We start from the raw sequence: 26460 nt of genomic DNA, 5'->3' as shown, positions 1-26460 counted from the left end.
TACATCTATTCCACTGCTTAATTGCTCTGCAAACGCTGAGGGGTGCTAATAAGCTTGCTTTCAAGCGTGTGTTCATATGTCAACACTTCTATCAGAAACTTAAAAATGGAAACAGTTTTCTCTTTAAGAAAACAGGACCCAAATAAGGAGATGATGGAGTGGTGAAGATTCCTCTAGTGAGTCTGTACCAGCTCATTCCTTAGAAAGGCTGTATATGAAAGATCAGAGAGGAGGCCAGCAAATCTGGGCTTTGTCCAGGGACTGCAGTTTAAAGCTCTGTGCAACCACTTGAGCTCATTTTCCCTGTGACTTGGCTGGGCGCAACTTTCTCTGCCCAAGTCTTGAAAAATCTAAAACTTCAGTCTTCAGAATTCTTTCAGTTGTGTGACAGATACTACCTGTCCTTTAGCAAAAATGGAAGCAATCAAGAAAAAGATGCAGATGCTGAAGTTAGACAAGGAAAATGCAATTGATAGAGCAGAACAGGCTGAAGCGGATAAGAAGGCAGCTGAGGACAAATGCAAACAGGCAAGTAGAAAAAAAGGTGTATATATGATGGGGAAACAAGGGTAACAAAATACTAAGTCTAACTTTCTGATTTAGAAAGCAAAATAACTTGAACTCAGGTTTTCTGTTAATCTTCCTTTGAATCTTTTGCCTTTTTATGATGTTACACCTATACAACCAAGACTAAGTATTAACTTACTTTCTCAGCCATCTTAGGCCCTGAAAAATTAGCACTATCCACAGATTGTTCAGAATACTTTGTCTAAGTTTTCCTGGATGTTAAATAATTATATTAATGGCCTTGTGTTTGTATTTCCATGGAAAAGACCTTATCGATTCAAAATCAAGGCTATTAAACCTATAGAAATGTTAATAACTCCTGAAGTTTCAGCTGCATCTAAAACTTTATTGAGCCTCTTCTTGAAATGATTTAATAATGTTCGTCAGGGCCCAGTGCTGCTGTGTGGAGTGCCTGTGTTAGAGCTGCCAGCTGTGACTTGAGAATAGATATGTTACAATACTTTCGGTTTAGAATAATCAAAAATAGCTGGATTGGAAAGTTCTTATTTTAACCGAATTATGCTGATAAAATTTACATGTTCTTTCACTTTTCTGTATTTTTATTTGAGGTATCTATTTCATATTTGAGCCATATTCTTTGTGAATGATCATGAAATGCTGACTTTTACATTCAAGTTTGTTACAGCACTTCGTACATAATTCTCACATCTTTTTCTTTTATATTCCATACCTTTCTCCTCTAAATGTGGTTGCTTCCATTACATCTTCCAGACTGCTGTAATGCATTATTAGTGGTCATTCCTCCAAATATTTTTTCTGTTCAAGTTCAATTTGAGATCCTTGAGTGGATCTAAACTTTAAACTGAACTTTAAACTGAACATCCGTGTAGGTAAAACAACAGGACGAAAAGTTTCTAAACAAGTCAGGTGCTGCTGTCTTCCCCTTCTACCCGAAGATAGGGAAAACTGCTTGTCTCTCCTATTTCATTACACTGAGCTTTTATTATCTTCACACATCACCATGTGTAATACCCATCTCTTACATAGCCTCTGAGATCTTGATCAGATGCTATTCTGTTGGGCCACATTGATTGCCTAGTTAATCTTTCTGTGCTCAGTGGCGTAACAGCCACAGCGGATTATTATCCAGAGTAGTTAATGGTGATTAAATGCTTAACCTTCCATTGCATGTAGTTATCAAATGTGATTCCCTAGGGATTGATAGAGCAAATGATAACACTCATGGGAATTTTCAAGACTACTTTTTATTCAAGTATTACCGATATTAGGGTAGTTCAGAATAAAAAGCCAAAAAGAGAAAGTAAGTCTTCGGTTTTATTGTTTTTTTCTGAATTGTCTCCAGTTCTCAGCTTTATTTTTTTTTTTAATGTAGGTTAATACAGTTTTTTTAATGTAGTACTTCGGTAGTGATTTTAATGTCACATACAAAGGAAGCTTACCTCCATCATCCTCCTTACTATCCCCCTATTAAAGCATCCAAGTAAGCATATTCACTTCTGTCACACTATCTGGTTACTCTGAGAAGAATAGCAACACAACAGTATTCAAGAATAGCATGCTACCAAAAATGTTGTTAAAGCCATCCTAGAAGCTAGAATGAAAAAATTAAATGCACTAAAAAACAACCTATTTTAAGTGAACTGTTTTGATAGCCTAAACTTACATAAAGGTAAAGCTAAATGCTTAAATCAGTTTCCATGCAAACTGAACTGTTTTGTATTGCAAATGGAGCAGATGGGCTTGCAGGCACACCAGTTATCAGCAGCAAGCCTCCTGATAATGCAAATTCTTCAGGGAGCATGAGACAGTTTGTCATTAAACAGTTTCCCACCAGGATATAAATAGCAGCATTCTAGCAGACAATATGGATTTATATGGTATGGTGGAGTCTGACCCTCACAGTCAGATGGAGCATACCTTGTTGGACCACAATTAGAAACAGAATAATTCAGGTTGGAAGGGACCTTTGGAGGTCATCTAGTCCAACCTCCTGCTCTCAGCAATGTCTGTAGCAGGCCGTCTGCTTTCAGGGTATTGCGTTTGATTTGAAGGGTCTGGAATAAGGTAGAAAAGATGATTAGGGAACGAACCTTTTTTTTTTTTTTCTTTTTTCCTAACAATACAGGAATTGAATGCTTTCCTAGTTACTTGCCAGGTGATAGGCTTACAATAAGCAAAAGGACATAATTTTAAAACATTTTTGTTTATGTTGTAGAATGAGCTGCTGCAGGACGTTGTAGAGTCCGAACAGAAATGAGATGAAAAAAAGGATTATAAGAAGTGATGTATTAAACCAGATACTGTGTGTGCAGTGACAGGGAGTGTTACTCTAATGTTGATGTGTTTCTAATGATCTTTCCCTGGCACATGCTACTAGCCATTCTCAGACTACCTGTCCTATTGGAACTTTGATCTGATCTCCTATCAGACCTTTTATCTGCTTTGTATGTTAAGTTAGATTAATAGTAAAGAAAAGTTTTAGCCATGCTAAGCTGCAACCAGAGTAACCAAAAATATGTGAAAATATGTCACGTTGTCTTTTTCTCTTGAAAGGTAGAGGATGAGCTGGTAGCCCTGCAGAAAAAGTTGAAAGGAACTGAAGATGAACTGGATAAGTACTCGGAGGCTCTGAAAGATGCCCAGGAAAAACTGGAACAGGCTGAAAAGAAGGCAACTGATGTACGTACCTGCAGTTGTCTGTAACTAGGTTTTGTACGTTTTGCAGCATGTATGTAGTACACTGGGGATAAAAATCACTGAGAATTATTATACTGCAGTACTGTCATCAGGGGATAGGAAGAACTGGACCGTGTTTCAGGTAGGTCGGCCCCTGCTGCCCAGACGAACTCGGAGCGGTTCGTTAGCAGCAAGCGCGCGCCGCACAGAGCTGCCCGGGCATTCAGCCGGGCTGATGCGGTTTGGCAGGATCCTGCTGGCTTCGGTAACACACCAAAAAAAAAAAAAAAAGAGGGGGGGGAAGGAAAAGGAAGGGAGCGCAGGAGCGGGGGACGCGCGGTGCCTGCGGGCTGCTCGCGGGGCGGGGGGGGGGGGGGGGGGGGGGGAGCGCGGGGGTCCCGGGCCGGCGGCGCCGCCGCGCGCCGGCTCCTCCGTGCTGACGTCACCCGCCCACCTCCAGGCGCGCGACGTCAGCGGCCCATTGAAAGCCGCGGGGCCGCGCGCCGCCACGTGCAGCCCGTCCGCGCCCCGCCGCCAGCGCCGCGCCCATGGCCGCGCCGAGCTCCCTGGAAGCGGTGAAGAGGAAGATCCAGTGCCTGCAGCAACAGGCCGATGAGGCGGAGGATCGCGCCCAGGTCCTCCAGCGGGAGCTGGACCTGGAACGGGACCTGCGGGAGAAAGTGAGACCGCCCGGGCTGCCCGCTCGCCTCTCTCTCGCTCTGCCCTGCTCCTTCCTTCCTGTCTCTGGCTCTCTCTCGCTGGGGCGCGCCTGGCTCTCTCCTGCCGCGGGAGGACGGCTCGGCCGCCGGCTGCCTTCATCCCTGCGCTGTCCTTCTCGCTGCTGCGCTCCACGGCTCCCCGCGGGAGGCGCCGGCGCCTCCCCGCCGCGGGCCGGGCGCGGCGCCGAAGCGCTCGCTGCTTGCCGCGCTGCGCGCCGGCGCCGCCTTTGGGATGGGCGCGGGGAGCGCTTCTCGGCACCGCGGAGCCGCTCCGAGCCGAGTCGGAAATTGCTGTTTAATTAGGAAAAAGCGCCGCATGACAACGAGCGGAGAGTTCCCGCCTCTCGGCGCCGCACCGCTGGCTCCAGCGCAGCTGGGAAATGTCCGAACTGCTGGAAAGTAACTTTTCCTCCCCGTTTTCACAGAGAAATGAGAACTCTCCACTAGTGTGTGGCTCTCCCGGGGCTGGACAGCTGGTTTCACTTAGATTTGTGTGTGATCAGCCTTCCCGGCATCTTCCTGCTATTTTATCACATGTCAGCGAGTTAGTTTTACCGTATAAGGACTGCGGGCTGCTTCTGGGAGAGGTGGAGCCAGGCTAACTCCAGCTTCCCAGTGGCCCCATCTCCATAGCTTTGGAATCTCGTTTAATTGGGACTTAAAATGTCCCGTCTAGTGGAAGAAGTTGCAGACTGCCACACAACAGATGCCTGTTTTCTACACGATCGATACCTTGTGTGTAAATTTAGTAAGTTAATGCATAGCCTTCGGATAGAAAGCAAAAGAGATACTGCATGATTTATGACTAAAGGAATCTTGGGCCAGCTTCCATTTGCATCAGTCGCTGATATCCTTGCCGAGATGGTACAGCTATGAATGGAAACCACTTCCTCCAGCTTAGGAGGAGCAGTAAGTAATTGAATTTCAGAAGCTGCAAAACAGCTGTTTTGCTAAGTGTTTAACACAAAGCGTAAAACTGTTGCCCTTTCAGGATCCATAGCCCAAAAGAGTGCATCTTTAAAAAGTGTTAATCTTGTGTACAGCAGGTGTGCTCAGATTTGGATAGACCTACATGCTACATAGGTGAGCAAACCTGGCAGTTTAAAGTATGTTCCCCCCCCCATAGTTGATGATCAAAGGAGCCATATCTTAATAAGACTATTTATGGAGACTAATTTGTTCATATTGTCTATATGCAAGTATTGCTCCCAGCAACCCCTCTATTTTTATCTAGCCTGTTTTAAACAGTAGTAGTTTTCCCACTACTGCTCAGTTTATTCAATAATATGCAAACAGACCCCATTAAGAAACATTTTCTGCCTAATTCCTGAAGTACCACAGGAAACAAAAAAGGATTTATTTTAACAACATAGTAGTTTTGCCCTATTTGTGTTACATAGATGACCGACTCTCCCATGCTGAGGCTGACCGTACCCTCTGCCCAGCTGACTGTAAAGCTTACATAGCACTTACAAGCTAAGGAGCCCATAATGGAGAATGAGATGGCTTTAATTCCAACAGTGTACTATGATAGCATATTATTGTAAGCTGTAATAGAACCAAGAGCATGAAACGCAATTGTGGATTTTTTTGGGAACAAGCCATTATGGAAACAATTCTGTTTTTAACTTTTGAATTCTACAGATAGATCCAGCCTTGTGAAGTAATTTGAAAATACTACTCTTCTTTGAATCAATATTTAATTTCTTGTTGTATGGCAGGAATGATAAGAAGTACTATTAAAAAAGACATGAGAAGCACATAGTGTTCCTAGTGTGTACCTTGAAATTCTTGAAATGCCTCAGTTTGAACAAATAAAAAGCATAAAGGAAAAAGGTTCCTAGAGTTTCCCTGAATACAGCAAGGAGACTTGAAGTTCTAAAGAAATTGATTAGATGTGAACGTTTATCAGCACGCAAGTATCTTCTATATAAACTCAGTTCCGGGTGATTATTTCTTACAGGCTGAAGGTGAAGTGGCAGCTCTGAATAGACGTATCCAACTCGTGGAAGAGGAGTTGGATCGTGCCCAGGAACGGCTGGCTACAGCCTTGCAGAAACTGGAGGAGGCTGAAAAAGCAGCCGATGAGAGTGAGAGGTATGTTTCCTTTTTGGGGGTGTGGGGATAGGGGTGTTAAGAATAAAGAGGCATATAAATTAAATGAATTTTCCTATTTTTTCAGTATTTACATGTGCAAATATGTATTACAGGTCAGTGGCTCAGAACTAGAGTGTCTTTTTTACTAGTTTAAAATGTGTAATTGTTAGCCTTGCAGAACATGATAGTTTGGGTTGGTCATAATGGGGTTACTTTTTTAATTACTGGTAATGAAGTCCACTTCAGGACCTTTGAGATAAAGTGATAAAAAGTTTCTGCACTAAACATACTTGCTTTGACTTCTGCAGAGGAATGAAGGTTATTGAGAACAGAGCAATGAAAGATGAAGAAAAGATGGAGATTCAAGAGATGCAGCTGAAGGAGGCTAAGCATATTGCTGAAGAAGCTGACCGCAAATATGAAGAGGTAAGAGAGATGCCTCAATACAGAAAGGCTAAAATATATGAGAGGACTATGAACAACTTTGCTACTGTTCAGTTTAGTTCTTCTTTGTATGTGTTCTACTATGCTATAGTTTGACTTTGGAGTATTTCCAAAAAGTGTAATTCTAATAATGACTATAGCAGTATCTTAAGTATTTAATGCTAAGAACACTGCAGAGTCAACCTTTGGGGGAAAAAGTCCCTGTCTTGTTTATGCAGCGCCGTATATTTTATTCTAGCTTACATCAGTCAGAAGGGAAGCGTAAGCATAATGCTTTGAGGGAGATAGTTAAGAAGTTATCAACTGGCTTAATACAGTTGTTTTCTCTTTACAGGTTGCCCGTAAACTGGTTATTTTGGAGGGTGAACTGGAAAGAGCTGAAGAGCGTGCAGAGGTGTCAGAAGTGTGAGTAGTTTCACATATACGGGTGTAGTTTAGGGTACAATAAAGATCTCCTTACTAGGTGAGGATCACTTTCGAAAGAGAAATATACATGGTATTTGGGGGGGGGGTCCTTTATTTTTAACAGGATCAGTACAATGTCCAACCATTTAATAGTGTCATTTCAAGGCTGCCAGCATGATGAAGAAATAATGGCCCATTTGGTTCTTTTTCTTGAAAAATGTTGAAGGTGAAGTTGCTAATACTTGCAAAATGCTAATGCTTCAGAATAACTTCAGTTACTTGTAGATTTATTAAACATGCTCTTCTAACATCAGCATCAGGTATCCTACAGTGTCCTACAGCTGTGCAGAACAGAATGGCTCTTGTACTGAAGCTCAGCTGCAGTGCAATGCAAGCCTATAAATTTCTCACTGTTTTAAGACATTTCTTAACACAGAAGAACATGCAACACTTAAATTGTGAAAGAATAAATGACACTTTTGAGGTTAAAGTTGTACTTCATTAGAGAAACGTACTACTAAAAGGCAGGCATGTAGGATATTTGGAAAAGCTTTTTGTGTTCCATAAACAAAATTGCTGCTTTTAGACTTAAGTAATTAATAGCTTGTATTTTTAGTCCTTTTGAAAATAAAATCGTAACAGTGATGAGGACAGTGGTAATTGGTACTTTTTTTTTTTTTCCTGTAGTAAATGTAGTGATCTTGAAGAGGAATTAAAGAATGTCACTAACAACCTGAAGTCCCTGGAAGCCCAATCTGAAAAGGTTGGTTATCTCAGTCAGCTTCAGGATGGTGGGAGAAGTGAAATGATGTAATTAAAATTAACAGAAATAATCCAAAAGTACAAAAAAAAAGAGATTTTACTTTGACTGTTTGTGCAACAGCAACTATTGATAAAGTTGTGTCAGATCTGCCCAAAACCAAAGTGGTCAGTAATCTGGTAATTATCTCCAATACTGCTTCCTGCAAATCAGGATTTGAATCTATTTCCCACATTACTAGGCAGCTGACTGTTCTTGATTTTGTTATCTTGTTCTTCTTGTGTTGTTTGCTTGCCTTCTTAATAAGGCAATTTGTTAAAACTCTTGATTTCATGAAACAGTTGTCTCCAGCTAGCCCTAATGTGGTATAGAAGACTTGATGTTTTATTGCACATTCAGATTTTTTTGTGCTGCATAATAAAAGCAAGCCTGTTAAGGTCTAAAATAGATACATAAAGGAACTTTGAGCAGCCTCAGTCTTAAGATGATGGTACATGAATCAGAGTTTGAGAAGTCTTGGTGAAGAGGAGAAAAGTATAGGAACAGTATTTGCAGCCATCATAAATGGAAAAGTGGTTATTAATAGGTTTTTCATAAACATTGTTGCTGCTACAACTTCCCTTGAAGTGTGTGTTTATTGTTTTCACAGTACTCAGAAAAAGAAGATAAATACGAAGAAGAAATCAAGCTTCTGTCTGACAAGCTTAAAGAAGTAAGATCATCCATCCTCAAACTGTACTTTGGCAGCTTTTTTTTTTTTTTTTTTAACAGCATCAATTTATTCTTTTTTTATATTATTACTACTTTAGGCTGAAACACGTGCTGAATTTGCGGAGAGAACAGTGGCAAAACTGGAAAAATCCATTGATGACCTGGAAGGTATGAAATTACACTTAGGGTCCTGATTTTACAGGTCTTCAAATCAGAAAGCAACATTCTAAGAGTAGGTATTGTATTTTATTGGGAAAGGACAAAAATATGAATCAGGTGTATAGTAGACCAGTGTGAGACAACCAGTGATCCTCTGCACATAGCTGTCCTGCTCGGTACTTGCTGCCCACAGGGAATTCTCTTGAAAGAGGTTCATCACAAATGTTTAAAGGGGCCTTTCTATTTTAAAAAGAATCATCATCTTATTTAATCTGATTACAGAAAAAAATTATTGGAGTGTGAGGGGGAAATGTAGATGAAGCTTCTGACCTGGCAGCTATGTATATTTTTTTTTTCTTTCACACCAATATTTGACTACATATATTTTCTTCTTTTATTTCCCTCCCAAATTGCTGCATTCTGACTGTCTTCATGTCTTCTGCTATGCACCTCTTCCTCTGGACCGCTTTTCTGCATCTCTTGCTGAAACTTGCCTTCTGCCTTTGTGCCCAAAAGACGAGCTCTACGCTCAGAAGCTGAAGTACAAAGCTATCAGTGAGGAGCTTGACCATGCTCTCAATGATATGACCTCTTTGTAATTTGTACCTACTGGGGGGCTTGGACTTGCATTTCTTAAGCTTTTCTTGCTTGTAATACCTGTCGCTTCTGTGCAACTTCTAAATATGATCCTTCAACCTCCTCTGTAAGAACTGCTTTCAATAAAAACAAGATACCTCTACCTCTAAGCTTTCTGGGTTTTCTTCCTTGTGATTCACATGAAATACATCAGTAAAGACACTGAAAGTACATTTAGCTTCTCGGGCCAGGGCCAGGCCCCCCCTAGTCAGCACAGTGACTGTGATGCAGGACATGAGAGCCAAAGCCCAGCAGCGCCCCTGCTTAGCGCTGAAGAGCTTCGTCAGTCTCAGCACCCCTGACAGCCGGGACAAAAGCTGGTGGCCTGGCAAAGGCCTCAGTTTTAGTATCCCAAAGATGAAAAGCTCTAACTGAGCCAGCCCGAACGGCGTGTGGCATTTTGCCTAGTTTAAAATTCTCAGAATAATGGAAACTCTGAAGGACCTGTCCTATAAATTGGGTGTTAAACCCAACTATACGTCTGTCACATCACATATAGGACACATTCAGCAACCCTTAAATGAGAGCAATCTCAAAAATAGTTGTCTGGCCCAAATCTTGGATGTAATTATAGCGTTCTCTTAAAGGTAAGTAATCAAGTTTTCTATTTAAAGAGAAAAGACAGTAAAATGTGTGTTTTAAGTCTTGTTCTTTCTCTTTTTTTCCCTAGAAAAACTTGCTCAGGCAAAAGAAGAGAATTTGGGGTTACATCAGACACTGGATCAGACACTAAATGAACTAAACTGTATATGAAAGTGAGAAGAACACCCAGTGCCAAGCAAAAACTCCACGTGTATCTGCATTTACCATTTCGTTCCTCCCTTCTTCTGTATCCTGGAGAAAAAAAAATAGTTATGAACAGTACCCGAACAGTCACAGGTAGCGCTCAGCCGGGAGCCGGCCGCAGCCTCGCGGAGCCGCTCCCGGCTCGCGCCGCCGGCCCGGTGCCCGCGGCGGCCGGTGTTCCTGTGCTCGGCGGCCGCGGAGCGGCGGGAGGCGGCCGAGCGCGGCCCCCCGCGGCTGCCGGGCTGCTTCTGTGTAACCCAGCGCGCGCGGCGGCCGCGGCGCGTTACCCGCGACCCCGGGTTTTCATATTAAACGGCTTCACCCCGAGCCGCGTTGTCGCCCTGCTCTGTCGTTCCTGCGCTCCTACGTCACTCCCGCGCACCGTCTGGGCATGACGTCAGCGGGCGCTTCGCACCGCCGCGTAGCCGCACGCGGCTTCCGCCCGCCGCCGGAAGTGGCTCCTCGCCGGGCAGGCGCCGCGGGGCGAGCGGCCAATGGCGCGGCCGTTTACACGCGGGGCGCATCCCGCCGGCCAATGGGGCGCCGGCCCCGTTCTCTTCCTGCTCGGCCGCGGGGGGCGCCGGGCCCCGAGGTGACGCGCGGGCGCGCTCAGCCAATGGGCGCGCGGCGCGCGGCGGCGGCCGGCGGGCCCGGCCTGTGAGGCGGCGCGGGGGGCGGGCGCTGCCGGGGCGGCGCTGCCGGGGGCGGCGCCGCGAACATGGCGAAGACGTACGACTACCTCTTCAAGCTGCTGCTCATCGGCGACTCGGGCGTGGGCAAGACCTGCGCGCTCTTCCGCTTCTCCGAGGATGCCTTCAACGCCACCTTCATCTCCACCATCGGTGCGGTGAGGGCGCCGCGCCCGGTGCGGCCTCCCCGCGGGGAGACCGGGCCGCGGCGGCGGCGGAGGGCAGGGCGGCGGCGCCGCCGGCCCGCCCGGGGCCCGCCCGGGGCCCGCTCGGGGCCCGGCTCTGCCGGCTGCTCTTCGCGCCGGCCGCGGGGCTTCGTCGCGGTCTGTCGCCTCGCCCCGTCTCCGCGGGGACGCGGCGCGGGCTCCCCCCCGGCCCCGGCGGCTCGAGTCGCCGCGCTGCGTTGCGCAGGTGCCGGCGTTTAGCGCGAGCGACTTTAAAACTTGGCGTTCCGCGGCGGGAGCTGCCTGGAAGGGGCCTCTGCCCGCGCCGCTGCGCGGGGGCCGCGGGCCTCTCACCGGGAAGTGCGAGGGGAAGAGCTCGTGTGGCCTCCAGTAGAAACTGAGAGTAATGTAGTTACTTCTCTTTTCAGGTATTGATTTTAAAATTAGGACTATAGAGCTAGATGGCAAGAGAATTAAACTACAGATCTGGTAAGAGTTTTCTTCTGAGGTTGCACGAATTAGTTTCTGATAATGTGGTGTCAGTGTGTGTGCGGTAGTAATGTCATCGTTAATATTTTATTGTAGCTGTGTTCATCGGTAGTTTACAGTATCTTTGAAACCATAATTGTAGTTTCAGCGCTTCTAAAGACTGATTTAAAATACTAAACTAAAACTTCTGCTGGCTCTAGTTCCAGCGCAGTAGCTTAGACGGGTTGCGTGAGCCCCTGTGTTCTGGTCCGTTTCAGGGACACGGCTGGGCAGGAACGATTCCGAACCATCACGACAGCGTACTACCGGGGAGCGATGGTAGGAGCAGAGCAGCTTGTACTAAGCCATGAGCAAACGCAAGTTTTTGTACTCAAACAAGCTGGGTTTTAAGGGGGGATGTAGATAACCGAGTGTAAACCCAGCTTGCACTCCCGTTCCGAAGTGCTAATAGTATTGAAGCTAAATGAGACGATGCGGAGACCTGCAAAGTCAGGCTTCTGTTGTGACTTGCTGTGTGTTTATGCATCTAGTAGCCCTTATCTAATGAGATGCAGATTGTGGTTAAATGTTATGTGTATCTTGAAACTAATATTTTTTTAATAGTCTGTTAAGTTTATCATGGAGAAGTCTTTTAACTTTGCTTAAACTGATGCTAGCTGAAATAAAATATCTGCTTTTTTTTTTTTTTGGGGTAATCTTTAGGGCATTATGCTAGTCTATGACATCACCAACGAAAAATCTTTTGAAAATATTCGGAACTGGGTCAGGAATATTGAAGAGGTAATCTGTTTACTTACTGAATATTAAAAATGCTATCCCCCTTTCCAGAAGCAGATAAAAGTTAAATGCTTTAGCATTGTTATGTTTCTTCTTAATTCAGGTAGTGTATGGTAAATTGTGGAAAACGTTGGGAGAAAATTGGTAAAGTCTTTTGGAACGTCTTGGGTAACAGTGTTGCCGTGTGCTCACACAAATCAGAGAGAGTTGTATGACTGTAGCCTTTCTAGTGACTGGAGGAACTAGGAGGTGTTTTCCTGCTGCGGTCAAGTGACCTAAAGAGTTGTCTTTATGCAAGGCACTGAGCTCTGAGTGTCTGAAGTAAGCTGCTGGGATGGGGTGTTCTGGGGGAACTCATAAATCTATAGAGAATGCTTCACATCAGCACTTTTGTTTTCAATACTTGATGCATGCTTCATCTTTCTGATGGTGTTTGTCTACAAAAAAGCAAGCTGAAATACTTTCTTCTGTCTGTTTCTGTGTCAGCATGCCTCCCCGGATGTTGAAAAAATGATTCTTGGGAATAAATGTGATGCAAATGACAAAAGACAAGTCTCTAGAGAGCAAGGGGAGAAGGTAAGCGCCGTAGCCTGGCTTCATCCTGCCTCTGCGCAGAGGCTGAAGTTAGTGCTCGGAACTGAATACTTCTTAAAGCCCTCAGTCGTTTTAAACCCTGCAAAGTGCCTTACTGCCAAGACCATTTCAAAGTGTGGCTCGTGTGTCTGACTTGCTGCTTTAGAGGCAGGAGCCTATGCAATGGCTGCCTTAGGAGGACTAAAGCACTCATTTTGAAGTTCCAGACAGTAAGATTGATCCACTTCTTCTGAAAGCTCACTGAAGTACCATGTATTCCCTCTTGGATTTAATCTTTCTCTCTTATCTTGGTCTCAGCAGTGAAATCTTCTATGTGAATGTTGAATGTTAAAATAGTTTTTATTCATTTTGATGTGTACACCCCAGCTGGAAAAAAATGGGGTAGTCTCTCAAAGTCTGTTATTCTGCTGGTAGAAAACTTACTCTTCCAGTGGGGAAAATGGTTCAGAGTTAGTGGTTATTGATTTCTTAAGAAATTCTTTTCTAAAAAGAAAAGCTCACTTCAAAAGTTAGAAATCTGAAAGCCTCTAGAGTGTTTTATAAAACTGCCATTTGCTGATGTTTGGGACTGTTTAGGAATGGTTAACTTAGATGTAAAATAATGTATTCTTAGCATTATAAACAGCTGTATTACAATGTTTAGTAACAGAGGCTGAAGTCAGCCTTTAACTTCAAAAGCAGTAATTTTCATTTTCTATAACATGCTTGAGAATTTATACACTGAGTCTGCTGCACCACCCCCAAAAACCTCGCTGCTTTAATTTATTTCAACTTAGACTTTTCAAAATACAAACATTATATTCATTATTGTCTATGTATTGCTCTGTTACTTCAAAGGTATTTTTATGCAGAGCTATTTTACATTTCCCAAGCTGTAGTTGCAATATACTTCCCCACACTGAAAAAAAGATGAGTTTCTGATAAGAGTTCTTGTTTGTCAGTCGTCTAGTCAGGATTTCTTAGATGCAAAGCAACAAACTGAATTTATTCGTAGTGAAAGGAAGAATAAGCATGCAAAAGGTTAGCATTTAAGTATGTCCCTTCTTGGTGAAAGACAGTGAGACGAAGTAAGTAAGATTGTCTTTCCTGGCTCCAATTGTTAATTAGTCAAGGTAAAGAATATACTTATGTACACTGCAGACCTTGCAAGTCTCACAGGATACTTATGCAAAAACAAAAAAAAAAGGAACAAAGGAGCAGATTAAAATATGTGCAGAATGTAAAACAGAAGAATATCAGTGAGAATAGATTCTGATAGGAATGAGATTCAGTTCCTGATTTTTGCAAGTTGTTGTTCTGCTTGAGTAAATCCCCAGTTCTTGTCAGTCACTCTTGGAGGGCTAGATCCTGTACAGTTGGTTATATTTATAGCTATTCTCATGATTATCCAACTAACATGAACCTGCTTTTGTTCAGCTTGCTGCAAGTTTTGGAATTAAATTTATGGAGACGAGTGCAAAAGCAAATATAAACATAGAGAATGTAAGTATGCAACCTTTCCCTTCTATCTTCGAATGTTTGTGCAAAGAGGTAGTAAGAACACTGAGCCATGCTGACTGGATCCAAAACTCAATTTTTAGATATTTCAGATGGGTTATTAAATACATATCTCTGCATCCTCTGAAGGCATCGTCTAACCAATGTTGTTCTAAGTGATTTAAGTTGAACTTGGTGCTTCAAGTGTAATGCAAGGGCTTTACAGCAAACTGCATTAGAAGAGCATCCCAAAGAGATTGCTTTATGTTTTTGCATGTATTTGATAATGCCATTTACAAAGAGCATCATCTTACCAGTATATAAAACTTGCATGTGTCCACATTGTGGGTACTGTGTCCTGTTACAGTTTTCAGCCTCAAAAAGGCAGTAGTGGGTTTAGAAAAGATGCAGAGAAAGACAGGGGTAGGAACACTAAAACCTGGAGGAGAAAAAGAACAAATTTGACGTTATTCCAGATTTTGATATTTATAGAAGCATTGGAAGGCAGCTTATTACTAACAAAAATATTAGAGTACGTTTTCTTAGCCTTGTAACTTTTTACTGGTGTGCTTATTATAGGCGTTTTTCACTCTTGCAAGAGATATCAAAGCAAAAATGGACAAGAAGTTGGTGAGTAATTTTTTCTTAGCCCAAGTTGTATTTAAACAGGAAGGAACAAAAAAAAAGCCCACTACCAGGTACTGTATCATGGTGAATCAGAAATATTTTGTGGTTTCTTTCATGGGGGATGCACTGAAGGTAAGAGAAATTTAGTTTTCTCAAACTACTTTGACCTTGGGATATCAACAGTTGCTTCAACTGTTGCAGCTGATTTCTGAACGTAGAGGTTCTCTAAATAAAATTATCTTTTATTTGTTTTATTGAAAGCCAAGTGAGTGGTAGAACAGAGCAGTTTAATGGTATTTCTTGCTACAGCAGTCTGAAAAAATGAATCATTTAAATATGGGATGCCCAATTTATACTTCACTGTAGCCTTCAAAGTCTTATGTTTAAATCTAGATGGAGAACTAATTAGTCTTTTTAATAATAATAAAGTCATTTCTCAGGATGCGTTCATAAGTAATCTTTTGTACAGCAAAATGAAGCTAATAAAAAATTGTTTCTACTTTTACCAACTGTTCTGCATTAATGTGACTAGATGTGTGAAGACATAGCTATACTGTTTTGGTCCTGTTGATGTTTATGAAGTATTTCAGTAAACATCTTTTAATTTTGGTGGTCTTTTTGTTTATAGAAGTTAGAAGAATAAGAGCAATCCTTGTTAGTCGGATCCAAAAGTAGCAGATGCAATTATTTGACCTCTGGTAGCGGCTGATGTAAGGCTCGCTTAAATGAATGACAGTTTCTGCTTATCTTAAGAATAGTTTTTGTGTAATCACAGCCTTGATTCACCAAAGTGGATGTACATGCTAGATCTTGCAGTGATGCTAAGAGCTGTTAAGTATAAATAAGTAACTTAAAATTCTTTGAATCTTCAGGAAGGCAATAGCCCGCAAGGCAGCAACCAGGGAGTCAAAATCACACCAGACCAGCAAAAGAAAAGCAGCTTTTTCAGATGTGTTCTTCTCTGAGGGACACAGCCTTAATCTGAGTATCTGCTCAACTGAACTGGACTGTGCCTGTTCTGAGTGAGATTTCCTCTGTCTGTGGACTTAACATTTTCAACATACCTTGTCACTCTGTGACCATCTGAATAAGAAATCGTTTATTTTAGTAATTGTCTGACTCTTCAATTTTGGAGATGAAACAAGTTTATTTTTGTCAGATTGCCACTGGGCATATGTATTGTCTAGCAGAGGGAACACAGATCAAGTGTGACCTGTAATAGCACCTTTGCTGACAGGCTTCAATCTTTTGTTCATATCTGTAATGTATCCAAATTAGAAAAATAAGTTATGATCAAAATAAGAAACTGAAATGCCAATATTAATAAAATACTGGTATGTGTACATGATAGATGTGCATATCCATGTCTACAGATGCATATAGAACAACCACATCAAAACATCAAATAAATGCACTTACGCAAGCAGTACAGGCCTATACCTTTTCAGAAGGTAGGAGGAAGCGTTCTACACGTCCAACTTTTTGCTATTGCAGAGAAAATCCTTTATCTGCCTGTTACTTTTTCAGTTACATTATTCTAGACAATCCACAAGTACAATTGGAAAAAAAAACTCCTCAAAGGAATCTCTATTTTTTTTTAAAAAAAAAAACCAAAGTGTGCTGTAAATATAACAGATCCATATAATTGGGAATTACTTTTTTCATGTTAGAGATGACAATGCCTAATTAAATAATCTACACATTTAGTCATGTTTAACGAGATCTCTACAGTTTAGTCCCATGCAAGTGATTTATAGCCTGTTTTTTTAGAAAAACAGACCATGGTTGGGATATGGACATTTCCTCAGAATTCATAACATTAGTGGACAGCTCTTCCTTCTCCAGTTGAGAATAACTCCAGATCTGTCATGATGTAGTGGCTAGTTGTAACTTGTGAGAAGAAAATGTATTGCACTGCTTCCAGTTGTGTGTTCTCATGCACACTTGCTCACATATGCAAATAAATGTTGCACATATGAACACTTTCTGAAAACAAACTTTTTTTAAACTGAGATTTGCCTTGCTGCCATGCATTGATCATTTCAGATTTAAAGCAGCAACAAACCTCTGAGTGTGCATCACTGCAAATGATGTTTAGTCCTCAATTAAAATATTTTGTGTATTTATTCTTCTAAACACAGTCTACTACATTCCAATGTATAAAATGTAACAGCCTTGTAAAGCTCCTAGGTAGCTAGTTGCTCTCAGTTCAGAGGCTGTAAGCCTGACTCTAATTAGATTGATAAAAAGAGCCAGTAAGAGCAATCTACTTAGAAATCTGCTGTCAAGTGATGGGAATAATGGTATATTTAATCCAAACGAACATATCAGCTGTGTCCTGCAACTCACTGGAATTGTTAACATGCTTTGTTTACATTGACAACTGCACTTAAGGGTAAAATTAAAGCTCATTTTAAAGCTAAAGAATTTACTCACCAGTTTTGTTCTCTTCAAGTTTGTGGTATTATTTCTAGCCTCATTGTAGCACTCATAAGTGCTACTGTAGTTAAAGATATATCAGATTCATCACTGACCTTTATAAATCCTCAGCATGCAATTGAGTTCAACAGGAATAGTGTCTGTTTTTCTAAAATCAAATACAAAAAGAAAATTTCACTGTGTAACTTACTGGTTTATACAAATGCATTTTATATGCCACCAACTTTTTTTTTTAATAGCTGGGAGATTACAATGAGTTCTGTTCCTGTTCAAAATCATATATAAAACTTTCCAAAACCTCATGATGGTGAGGTTTTGGATTTTGTTTTGTTTTTCTTGGTGAACATGAACCACCGTGAATTACACGTAGAAGTATTCTTAAGATAAAACAATCATGTTAAGCTACTGAGGAACTTTCTAGTCAGTATTTGCTTGAAGGTGTAGTTAACACAGCTATAAATTGGACAAGCAATACTACTTTGAGATAATGCTTTTTGAAAGACTTTGCATATGCTTCAAGCAATTGTTGGAGTAGAATTGGGGAGGTAATTAGGGCATGGTCTGAAATAGGCTGTTTTCCTACACGAAAGGGATATGTTTGATTTGTTTCTAGTTTAGCAGTAAATGTGAATTGTCTCACATCTATCTTTCTTTTACATTAATGTAGCTAGATGTTGCAGTCGGTCAAATTCTTCCAAAGTGACTGGAAAATAAATGGTTAGTCTTAAGTTGATATCACAGGCTGCCCACCATGATACTGGCTGTTGTTTGACAACATCTAAATCAGTCTTTTTTCAGAGAGGAGAGAGAAAGACTATACTAATTCACAAGTGGCAAAAATTTGAAGGATGGAATTATATTTTTTTTCACTCTTCACTTTCTAAGTTTTAAGTTACTCTTTTGCATTAAAGGTTAACTCTTTGTCTCTGAAAACCTTCTGTTTAAATTATGCTGGCTGTTGCGTATGTTTGTAAGCCTAACCTATAGCGTGATTTCCTTTTAAAAAATGAACTGAATGAACAAGATTGCCCACTCTCAGGAAGTTTCATGCAATTACTGTGACCTACTGTCATCACTGTACTTCTAGGTTCTACAGATACTACATACTACAATTAAATCAATGTAAGCAATAGGAAAACTAAAATGCAAATGTAAGACAGGAATGCCTGGCTATGTGTCTCTAAATATTGACATCAAATCTTCAATAGTACAATATGTAGTTGACATTTCTATCACATAATTAAATTATGGTGGTTTTTCAAGTATGACTGCTATGAAAACAATGACCAAAAGAGGTACTGTGCGACTGAATAATAGTAATGTATTTACATATAACCATTTTTGAACTAAAGAGGGAAACATCTGAAATATAAAATCTGTAAAACTGAGTAATTTAAATAGATCTGAAAAGCTAACAGTGTGCTTGCTACACATTCTCAGAGTCTAAATACCACTAAAATACTAGCTAATCAGTTAACAAGTGATGCTTGGTTTGTAGAGGAACAAACCCATTTTTGAGCATGTTCTCAAATTCCCTTATTTTAATGAGCATCACAAGATTCTGTGGTTGACCTTATTTTTGAGGCATCTTGCAATATTCTGGATAGTCTTCAAACTTCTTGGAGCAGACCTGTCAATACCATACCTGTCAATGAAAGGTGGAACTGTCATTTTAACACTTCCATTGTCTAGTTCCTGTGCTGATAGGCACATGTAATGTTTCATGACATGAGAGCCTTATGCCAGCATCAGACTTTCAGCCTCAGATTTATAAATCCTATGGATTATTGTAAGTCTCCTTACTGCTGCTGAAAATTATTTGATCTCTCCTTACATGTGGGATGCTAATCATCTTGCTGACAATTGTTAGGGGGTTTATTGTGGTAGTGGTGGCGCTGTGTCTTTGGCTGATGCTCATGCTCAAAAGCTACCATGATTTCTTGTCCTCTTGGACATGAAATGGCTGGAGAGGAAATGGACCAATGGCTGCTTAGATGATAGTTTCCATTGGTACTGGAAGTCCATAGCGGATGGAAAAGAATGATGACTAACTTAGGTCTTCATTTGTAAATGTAATGAAAATCTGTTCAATTGAACATTGATGGTAATGTGCAGTCTGATTATTTCAGGCTGCCTTATTTTTTGCCCCCTTTCTTTCATTCATCATTGGAGATTTTGTTTCTGTAGTCAATAGAGTTTAGCAGGCTAGTCACTCTAGCCTTTCTGCAGGAGTCATCTGCTCTAAGTAGAGCACAAGTTGGGAGTTATGATTTTGTTTCAAAGGGAAATTAATGCATCCCAGTATTTTAAAAAGCAACTGTAAACTGTGTTTATAGAATCATCACTTTTTGGCTGCCACCCTTTCCACATTACAGCTGCTTTCTTAAACATTTCTCATTGGTTTTCATGTTTGTATTAAAAGCAAAAATGTTGTTTATTACAGTATGTATGTTTTTACTCTGTTGTACAGGACCCTGAGCACTGCATAAATAAATTTCTTATGAAAAGAGAATTTTAAATGAAACTTTTTTTAATTTGTCCATCCTGTTCATCATTCATGCATATAGCTTCTTGTGTTGATAATACGATGTTTCTAAACAATAGAGGAACAGGAACCTGGGGTAGGCTCTTCTTTTGTCTTTTAAAAGTGTGTTGACTTTTCCAGAAATCCAGGAAAACAGAACACTCTTCTGAAGAATAAAGAAATTTAATTTTCTGTCTAAGAACAATTTAGCAATGAGGCTAGTTTAACTGAATAAACTTGTTGAGTTCTTCCACTGTTACTAGGTCTTTCCCTGCAAGTACCCACTTTTTTTTTCCCCCTTTTTTTTTTGGCGGGGGAAGGGAGGAAAGGGAGGAGATGGCAAACTCTATAGAGTATTGTTTACTGGATTCTTTTGGGACCATCACCCAATTTATGTAACAGATAGCTGAGATACAGCTGTGAATTATTTCATGTAAGTGATTTTCCTGTTAACTTATAGCAGCTTTTTCATATGCTTGACATAGAAAAGGGAATCACTTGACTGGCTAAAATGGACATCAGTGTTCCCTACATCCTTCCCAGAACCTGTCATGTATTTCTGTGACATACCAGTAGCATACCTTCACAAACTGATTCACTGGACATCTGTTGAGACTGTTAAAGCAGATCAGAGGAGCTGGTTATGCAATTTCTATTAACCTTAATGGTTTTAAAACTATTTTCAAGGTATGTGGGATTATTGTGAATCCAAAACCAGAGGTGAGCGTATGCTCAGTGCATGTTTTTTAGGAAAACCAAGTTCTGTAGATAGCAATGTGTTTTTTCTAAGCTACAGCTAGAATCTTCTCTTAGAGAAAAGCAGTAAGACAGTAAGGCATGATCTGTGATTCCTGGATGTAGTTTTAGTCTATAGCAAGGGGGAGGGGGGAGATAGTTTGCTTGTTTTTTAACTAATAAGGTGTTTTCTTATGAACTTTTTTTATAAGGTATAATTTGATACCAGTTCCTTTAGTACCTGGTAGTACTTGAGCCTTAAATATTTACCATATCACTGTCAAGGTCAGATGTATTCTAGCTGGAGAAGGGGAAAAGAATAGACAATTTTATGGAAACATACACATTTTTGTTAAATTACAGGGAAAGCTTGATGAAGAGTATGATGAATATTTCCTTTTCAAGCATTAAACAGGAGACAGCGTTTTCTGACAGGTTCACCTAAAATTGTCCTCTTTGCTCTCATTTTCTTCTCTCATGGACCGTAACCTCAGGTGAAAAAAAGTTTGTTTGCAGGTTCAAGAAGCACTGCCATTTCAAGAAGCACTGCCATTTCTATTTCACTAGCTTCAGATACGAATATGAAATGTACTATTTAAGAAAGAAAAAAAAATAGTAATGATCACTTATGTATCACTATTTGAAGGGATTAACTAAAATTAATCCTAGGACAGTATTATAAATTGAAGAGCTTATTTTGCAAATCACTTGCAAAGAATAGATACATTTAATAAATGCCAGAATTGGAATGCTTCACTGTGTAAGACATACTTTAGAAGCTACATTCAGACAACGTTAGACATCAAGTAGATCATGTCATGTAGTTATCAATGCATACAAAGTGGCAATATTAACTTTTTTACAAAATTACTAGGACTGTTAATCATGTCAAAAGTAGATATGAGGTTCAAAAAATAAGTCAAATAGAATATAAATATTACCTGAGAAAATCTGGAGCTCGTATTATCATATGCTGAAAGTCCTCCAGAGAAAGTTTGCCATCATTGTCCAGATCCGCTTCATCAATGACCTTGTCACATGCAAGGCTAACTTCTTCTGGGGTAAGCTCATTTCGAGTTAATTTGTTAACTGTTTTCTCCAGATCTGATTTGCATATGTAATCATCGTTGTTAAAATCTGACAAAGGAAGCAAAATAAAATCAAAGTGACAACAAATATTTCACAAAGTTGATTGCCAATGTACAATGGGAAGGGTTTAGTTAGCAGGCCATAATGCATTTATATAAATAGGACTTTCAATTCAGAAATGAAGAGACTTGCAGTTACCTGTATTTACTTGTATAAATGTATCTTACATAAGGGTAACAGTTGTAAATAGGTTAATGGATAAACATAGCCTAGCCATAATGAAATCAGCTAGCAAATCAGTACTACTAAACAAAATGCAAGGAGCAGCATGACGTTAAAGGAAGAACATAGGCTGTTCAGTTTGAGGGGAGTTCACTTTTTCAGTATCTTTGCTGAATCGTTTACAACTTAAATTACAGAGGGGTGGGTGGGTGGGGATGTATGTGTGTCCTTAATACGTTGTTTAGCTTTAGCTGATCACTAAGGAAGTAACTGAAAATGGTCTTGTCAAGAAAGACCAAATTAGTCTTTTAAATTGCCCTTGGGGAAAACTGCTAAAAGTGTTTTTTTCCAGAGAAACCTACAGATTTATGGGCAGCCAAATCCCTTGTGCTGCACTTTTCCAAGCAGTCTGTAACACAGAAGAAATATTTCTTAAATGTTTATAAGGTCTTGAAAACTGTAAATAATTTCAGGTTGTAAATTCTCTACTAAATCCTAAGCGTTAACCAGTATAACTTCCAATCCCAATTACATAAGAGTAGAGACAAAAGAATACAGAGGAACAGAAGTTTCTAGGACAATAGGCATTCAAAGGCAACAACTAGGTACATTTTTAATAGTCTTTCTATCTAGAGACCATTATGGTGGCAATTTTGATATTTTGCATTCCTATATGCAGCTGCAGGATTTCCCTGAACTTCACATTTTATGCCTGTCACACTCACCATAAATTTTAAAAGCATAATATGCTTTCAAGTCCCTGGGAGCCATTTCACTCAGCACTGAAAACATGTCCAAAAAATCATCCAAAGTCATATTGCCTTCTCCGTCCTCTGAAAAAACCTCTGCTATCCGCTGGCGGAATGGATTGTCCTGGGAAACAGAACACAGGAGCAAAGGAAGGTCACCTTTACTAGTATTTATTTCTGCGTAGATAAGACACAATTGGGGCAAGATTATTTTTGTTGTAACCTCCTTTTGGCAGTCAAATACTCCCTTTGCTGCTATTATTTTCTTGTCTAATGTTGTATCAGAGGTAGACACAGCTGCAGCCTTCTTTAACCTTTGCACAATTTCAGTGATTTTTTTCAGAGGAAATCACTAGAACCTTCCAGAAAGTCTTTGACTTTAATTGCCCCCTCCACCCCCGCCCCTTTTTTTTTCCTTCAGTCTCCCAGCAATTAGTACTGGAGTCACTCAATTTTTGTGTTCCTTTGCACTGTACCTTCAGCTCTGGCATGCTGCCAATGAGTTCATAGGGAAGTGTCACGACTGGTTTATCTGTGTAGTCGAGTGGGACTAGCTGTGGGGCTAGATCTCGGTACTTGTAAAACAGTCTGAAATAGAAAGAAAGGCTCGCTTAAGGAACAAGTTATTTAGAACGCTATAAACAATGTGTTTGCCTTTTTCATATCATTCTTCATACTTCACATCCTTTACCAGATGGACGATATCAGTCACTAAATATTATTTAATATGCTCTGTAGTTTATGGTGGAAGAAAGTATTACAAGGAAAAAAATAGTGTAACTTTTTTAAAAAAAAAAGGAAAAAAATGATCTGTCACACTTACAGAACAATTCAGTGAAAATGCTTATACAGGTCAAGCAGTCAAGCTATGAGATGCAGAGTATTTGAAAACACGGGAGTTTGGATTTCCCCCCCCCCAAAAAAAAAAAAAGTTTCAGATTTACTTCAACAGTGCAAACAATGGTATAGGGGCATGTAGTGTATTTATGATATGTGTATTTATGGTAACAAGGCACAAGACCTTCAGCCTGAAGGTCCACCTGATCAGTTTTCAAATGTATCAAAAATTGTTGTAAGGCAAGAGGGATCTGGTTTCCAAGTCAACAATGAACGTGGCTAGAAATAATTGGCTTACATTGCAGCAGGAAAGATTTGGTTTAAATGTCAGAACAAAATTCTAGATGCTTAACACCAGAGAGATTATTGAGCTCTTGAACCTGGGACCAACTTTAGGATGCTTTTATCCACCCCACATATTTTTTCTGTTTTTTCCATAGAACCATGTTCAGAAGATATAAAATATACACTTAATCATTTGAATATATTTGTTACTTCTTCATGCTATTTGCTTCAGTTCTTGTGCTGGACTAGGGATCCTGTTCACAGCTGTTGTCAACAAAACAATAGCACTGAATGTTAAAAGGGATCTTTATCAATAATAAATGTTTTATTCATGATACAGTTATGGTTCTGGCCTCTATTTGCTACATGGAAAAGCAGACAGCTTTATATTTCACTTCTTACAGAATCATTTGTATTTTATCCTGTACTGAATTCATGCACAGATACCAAGGTTCTAATCAGGCATGTGTTCTATATAAAATTGTCACTTGTGTTCTGCCTTTCAGAGAAATTAGCAAATAATGTTTGATAACCTCTTGAGAGATGCAGAAACTGAGCATTTATCTTTCTGTTAATTTGCCCAATAGTTAGCAAAGGAAATGCAACTTTGCTATTATACATGTTACTATCTGTGAAAGTACCATTTACAACAAGAGGAGAACAAGTTCAAGTTTTCAGTGAAGACCTTCAATCCCACAGCGACAGAGTATGGAACCTGTCTTTGTCACTTCCTTTGGACAGAGATTAAATGGATTGGCCCATGAGGCCCATGAAGGCTTTGGGGGAAAAATGAACCTTACAGTATCGAAGTAGAAAGGTTTTCCAGTACTGATTATTTACATAAAAACATGAAAAATCTGAATGAAAGTTGATACAGACATTACTGATTTTATAAAACAGGCAAAGTATCCCCAATAATAACAGTATATTTTGGAAGCATTTGTTATAAAACAAAGAGAGGGGAACATGAAGGTCACTGTCAAAATGTACACTAAAACATAGGTTGTTACACTTATTGCAGACAGAGATGGGTTCCTTAATACAAAATTTAGAGATCTGTCTCAGTTCATGGTAAGTAAGTAGTTTCTGTATATAAAAAAGCAATGGCAATGGTCAGATTGTTCAAGGGTATGTGGAGTTGTTCTGTCCTCTATCACATTAATTGTATGTAAATCTATTCAAAAATTATTCTTACAAAATCACCCCCTATGTAGCCAGTCTTTATAGCAATCTCTTGTATTACACACACACACACACCAAAAAAAAAAAAAAAAAAAAGAAAAAACACATGCAAGACTCACCTCAGAATTTCTTTCCTTGTAAAGAACGTGCAATCCTATGAAGTAAGAAAAGACACAATATGTAACGATAGTTTTAAACACATTGGCCCAAACTTTTCCAGTACAGTGACTTAAACACTTATAATATAATGCAAGGGGCCAAGCATTATTTTTTTTTGCATATAATTATGATTATTTCATAACCCTTCTTCCTCTTGAGGTAAGAATTAAACTATGTTACTTAAACCTTATATGTAACTGAACAACTATACTTAACAAAATTAAAAAAAAAAAATTTGTTTTAGAAACATTTGCCCTTATTCAATGGTCTGTCTAAATAGCAGTTTAGTTTGGCGCTGTTTTATACCTGATATGCATCCAGTTGCTCTGGAGTGAAAATGGTTTGCTTGTTGCCCATTTCTGGCTCTGAGTGCTGATTCTTGTCCCATCATTCTTTCCTCAAAGTTACCTTTAGAGGAGGTCTGGATATTCAGATATTAAAAGCTGCAACAAGGAGGTTCAGGTAGCAGAGGATCAAGTAACCAGCTTCCCTATTGCATGGGCTACAAAGAATCATAATAGGAGCATTTCATCAAATCTTTAGTCTGGCTACTTAAGGCTCTTATCCAGCATCACTCACCTGTCTCCTCTGTGTACAACAGAGACTCATATTACAGTATTTAGCCAAACAACTAATAGCTTCTTGTTTGTGTCTTTGAAGCAGTAGGTAGACTTCATGGATTGCATTATTTTCATTCTTTCAAATATTACAAATTACCTAAAAATTGTTTGGCATGTCTTCTTTAAGAATTAATATTAAATACTAGAAATAATGACAGTAACCATTACCCTTGCCTTTCTTTCTGAATGTACAATACATATTGTGCACTGCCTACCAACGGCACATAGTATTTCATACTGGTGATAAAACCAATTACTCTGCCTTACCTAGCAATACACATAATTACTAGCTAATGATTGTGTGACATGCATACCTGTATGGTTTTTACACTGAAATATATGTGAATATGATTTGTCTATAAAAACTGAAACGTGATGTTAAAGGTTACATGAAATATGGTACATAAAAACTGAAATCTAGTGTTAAAGATTACATGAAATACAGAGCTTAAGGGTCGAGAGAAGAACTGACTGCATTTCTAGGGTACACAGCAGCCTGTATCACTGTCCAGGGGGCAAGACGTAAAGCCTTCGTTCTTGGTCATTAAACTGGCAGCTTTAGCAACTAACCAAGCCCTGACGTCTGCTCTGGAGGCTGCATCTGTGGTGCGGAGACCACAGAACGGCAAACCAACCCTCCTCGGGGAAGAAACGTCGTCCTCACTCATCGTCCCGCCTTAAAATAAGTACAAATTATTCATAATCGGTCCATTCGGCGTGGAAAAATGGGGGGGGGGGGGGGGGGGAGCTCGGCGCCTCGCTGCGCCCTCGGGGCGGCTCTTAACGGTTTCTCCCCTCACGGAAGGCGGGACGCGCGGCTCGCGCCCGGCCCTCCCGCGCGGCCGTTGCCGCGGCAACGCG

General features: G+C 40.3%; 3 protein-coding genes across 8 annotated transcripts; 2 read left to right on the top strand and 1 right to left on the bottom strand.

Annotated features, from left to right (window-relative positions):
* Window positions 1-201: 201 nt before the first annotated feature.
* Window positions 202-10030, top strand: TPM4 (tropomyosin 4). Of its 5 annotated transcripts, none has more exons than XM_062596023.1 (9): window positions 202-528; window positions 3103-3228; window positions 5908-6041; window positions 6350-6467; window positions 6820-6890; window positions 7578-7653; window positions 8300-8362; window positions 8460-8529; window positions 9827-10019. In XM_062596023.1, exons 1-9 carry the CDS (start codon window positions 415-417, stop codon window positions 9907-9909), a joined length of 855 nt encoding a protein of 284 aa, XP_062452007.1. In that variant the 5' UTR covers window positions 202-414; the 3' UTR covers window positions 9910-10019. The 5 variants fall into 5 exon arrangements, with proteins under 5 accessions (XP_062452007.1, XP_062452008.1, XP_062452006.1 ...); XM_062596024.1 differs by lacking the exon at window positions 9827-10019 and adding an exon at window positions 9037-9259 and having other exon boundaries at window positions 204-532; window positions 3107-3228; XM_062596022.1 differs by lacking the exon at window positions 9827-10019 and adding an exon at window positions 9037-9259 and having other exon boundaries at window positions 205-528.
* Window positions 10031-10635: 605 nt separating this feature from the next.
* RAB8A (RAB8A, member RAS oncogene family) lies at window positions 10636-19709 on the top strand. Its single transcript, XM_062596027.1, has 8 exons — window positions 10636-10784; window positions 11224-11284; window positions 11542-11602; window positions 11987-12064; window positions 12548-12637; window positions 14072-14137; window positions 14711-14761; window positions 15631-19709. Exons 1-8 carry the CDS (start codon window positions 10661-10663, stop codon window positions 15721-15723), a joined length of 624 nt encoding a protein of 207 aa, XP_062452011.1. The 5' UTR covers window positions 10636-10660; the 3' UTR covers window positions 15724-19709.
* A 1139-nt stretch (window positions 19710-20848) lies between these two features.
* Window positions 20849-25336, bottom strand: CIB3 (calcium and integrin binding family member 3). Of its 2 annotated transcripts, XM_062596028.1 has the most exons (6): window positions 25286-25336; window positions 24940-24974; window positions 22993-23104; window positions 22493-22640; window positions 21398-21593; window positions 20849-21047 (listed from the first exon to the last, which is right to left on the bottom strand). In XM_062596028.1, the coding sequence occupies exons 1-6, from the start codon at window positions 25334-25336 to the stop codon at window positions 21026-21028; spliced, it is 564 nt and encodes a 187-aa protein (XP_062452012.1). In that variant the 3' UTR covers window positions 20849-21025. The 2 variants fall into 2 exon arrangements, with proteins under 2 accessions (XP_062452012.1, XP_062452013.1); XM_062596029.1 differs by lacking the exons at window positions 22993-23104; window positions 24940-24974.
* Window positions 25337-26460: the final 1124 nt, after the last annotated feature.

This window comes from Rhea pennata, chromosome 27 (assembly GCF_028389875.1).
Source record: "Rhea pennata isolate bPtePen1 chromosome 27, bPtePen1.pri, whole genome shotgun sequence".
Taxonomy (NCBI): Eukaryota; Metazoa; Chordata; class Aves; order Rheiformes; family Rheidae; genus Rhea; species Rhea pennata.
This window is presented reverse-complemented; position numbering and strand designations above follow the sequence as displayed.

Bases quoted from the DNA above. Each gene is read 5' to 3' on its own strand.
- TPM4 (XM_062596023.1), top strand. From the start codon at position 415: ATGGAAGCAATCAAGAAAAAGATGCAGATGCTGAAGTTAGACAAGGAA. The intron at 6,042-6,349 runs GTATGTTTCCTT...TGACTTCTGCAG, and splicing joins GCAGCCGATGAGAGTGAGAG to AGGAATGAAGGTTATTGAGA. The intron at 6,468-6,819 runs GTAAGAGAGATG...TTCTCTTTACAG, and splicing joins CTGACCGCAAATATGAAGAG to GTTGCCCGTAAACTGGTTAT.
- RAB8A (XM_062596027.1), top strand. From the start codon at position 10,661: ATGGCGAAGACGTACGACTACCTCTTCAAGCTGCTGCTCATCGGCGAC. The intron at 12,065-12,547 runs GTAATCTGTTTA...TTTCTGTGTCAG, and splicing joins GGGTCAGGAATATTGAAGAG to CATGCCTCCCCGGATGTTGA. The intron at 14,762-15,630 runs GTGAGTAATTTT...TTGAATCTTCAG, and splicing joins CAAAAATGGACAAGAAGTTG to GAAGGCAATAGCCCGCAAGG.
- CIB3 (XM_062596028.1), bottom strand. From the start codon at position 25,336: ATGGGCAACAAGCAAACCATTTTCACTCCAGAGCAACTGGATGCATAT. The intron at 22,641-22,992 runs GTACAGTGCAAA...TCTGTTTCCCAG, and splicing joins GCAGCATGCCAGAGCTGAAG to GACAATCCATTCCGCCAGCG. The intron at 21,048-21,397 runs GTAATATTTATA...TTTCTTAAATAG, and splicing joins CGAGCTCCAGATTTTCTCAG to TACATTTCATATTCGTATCT.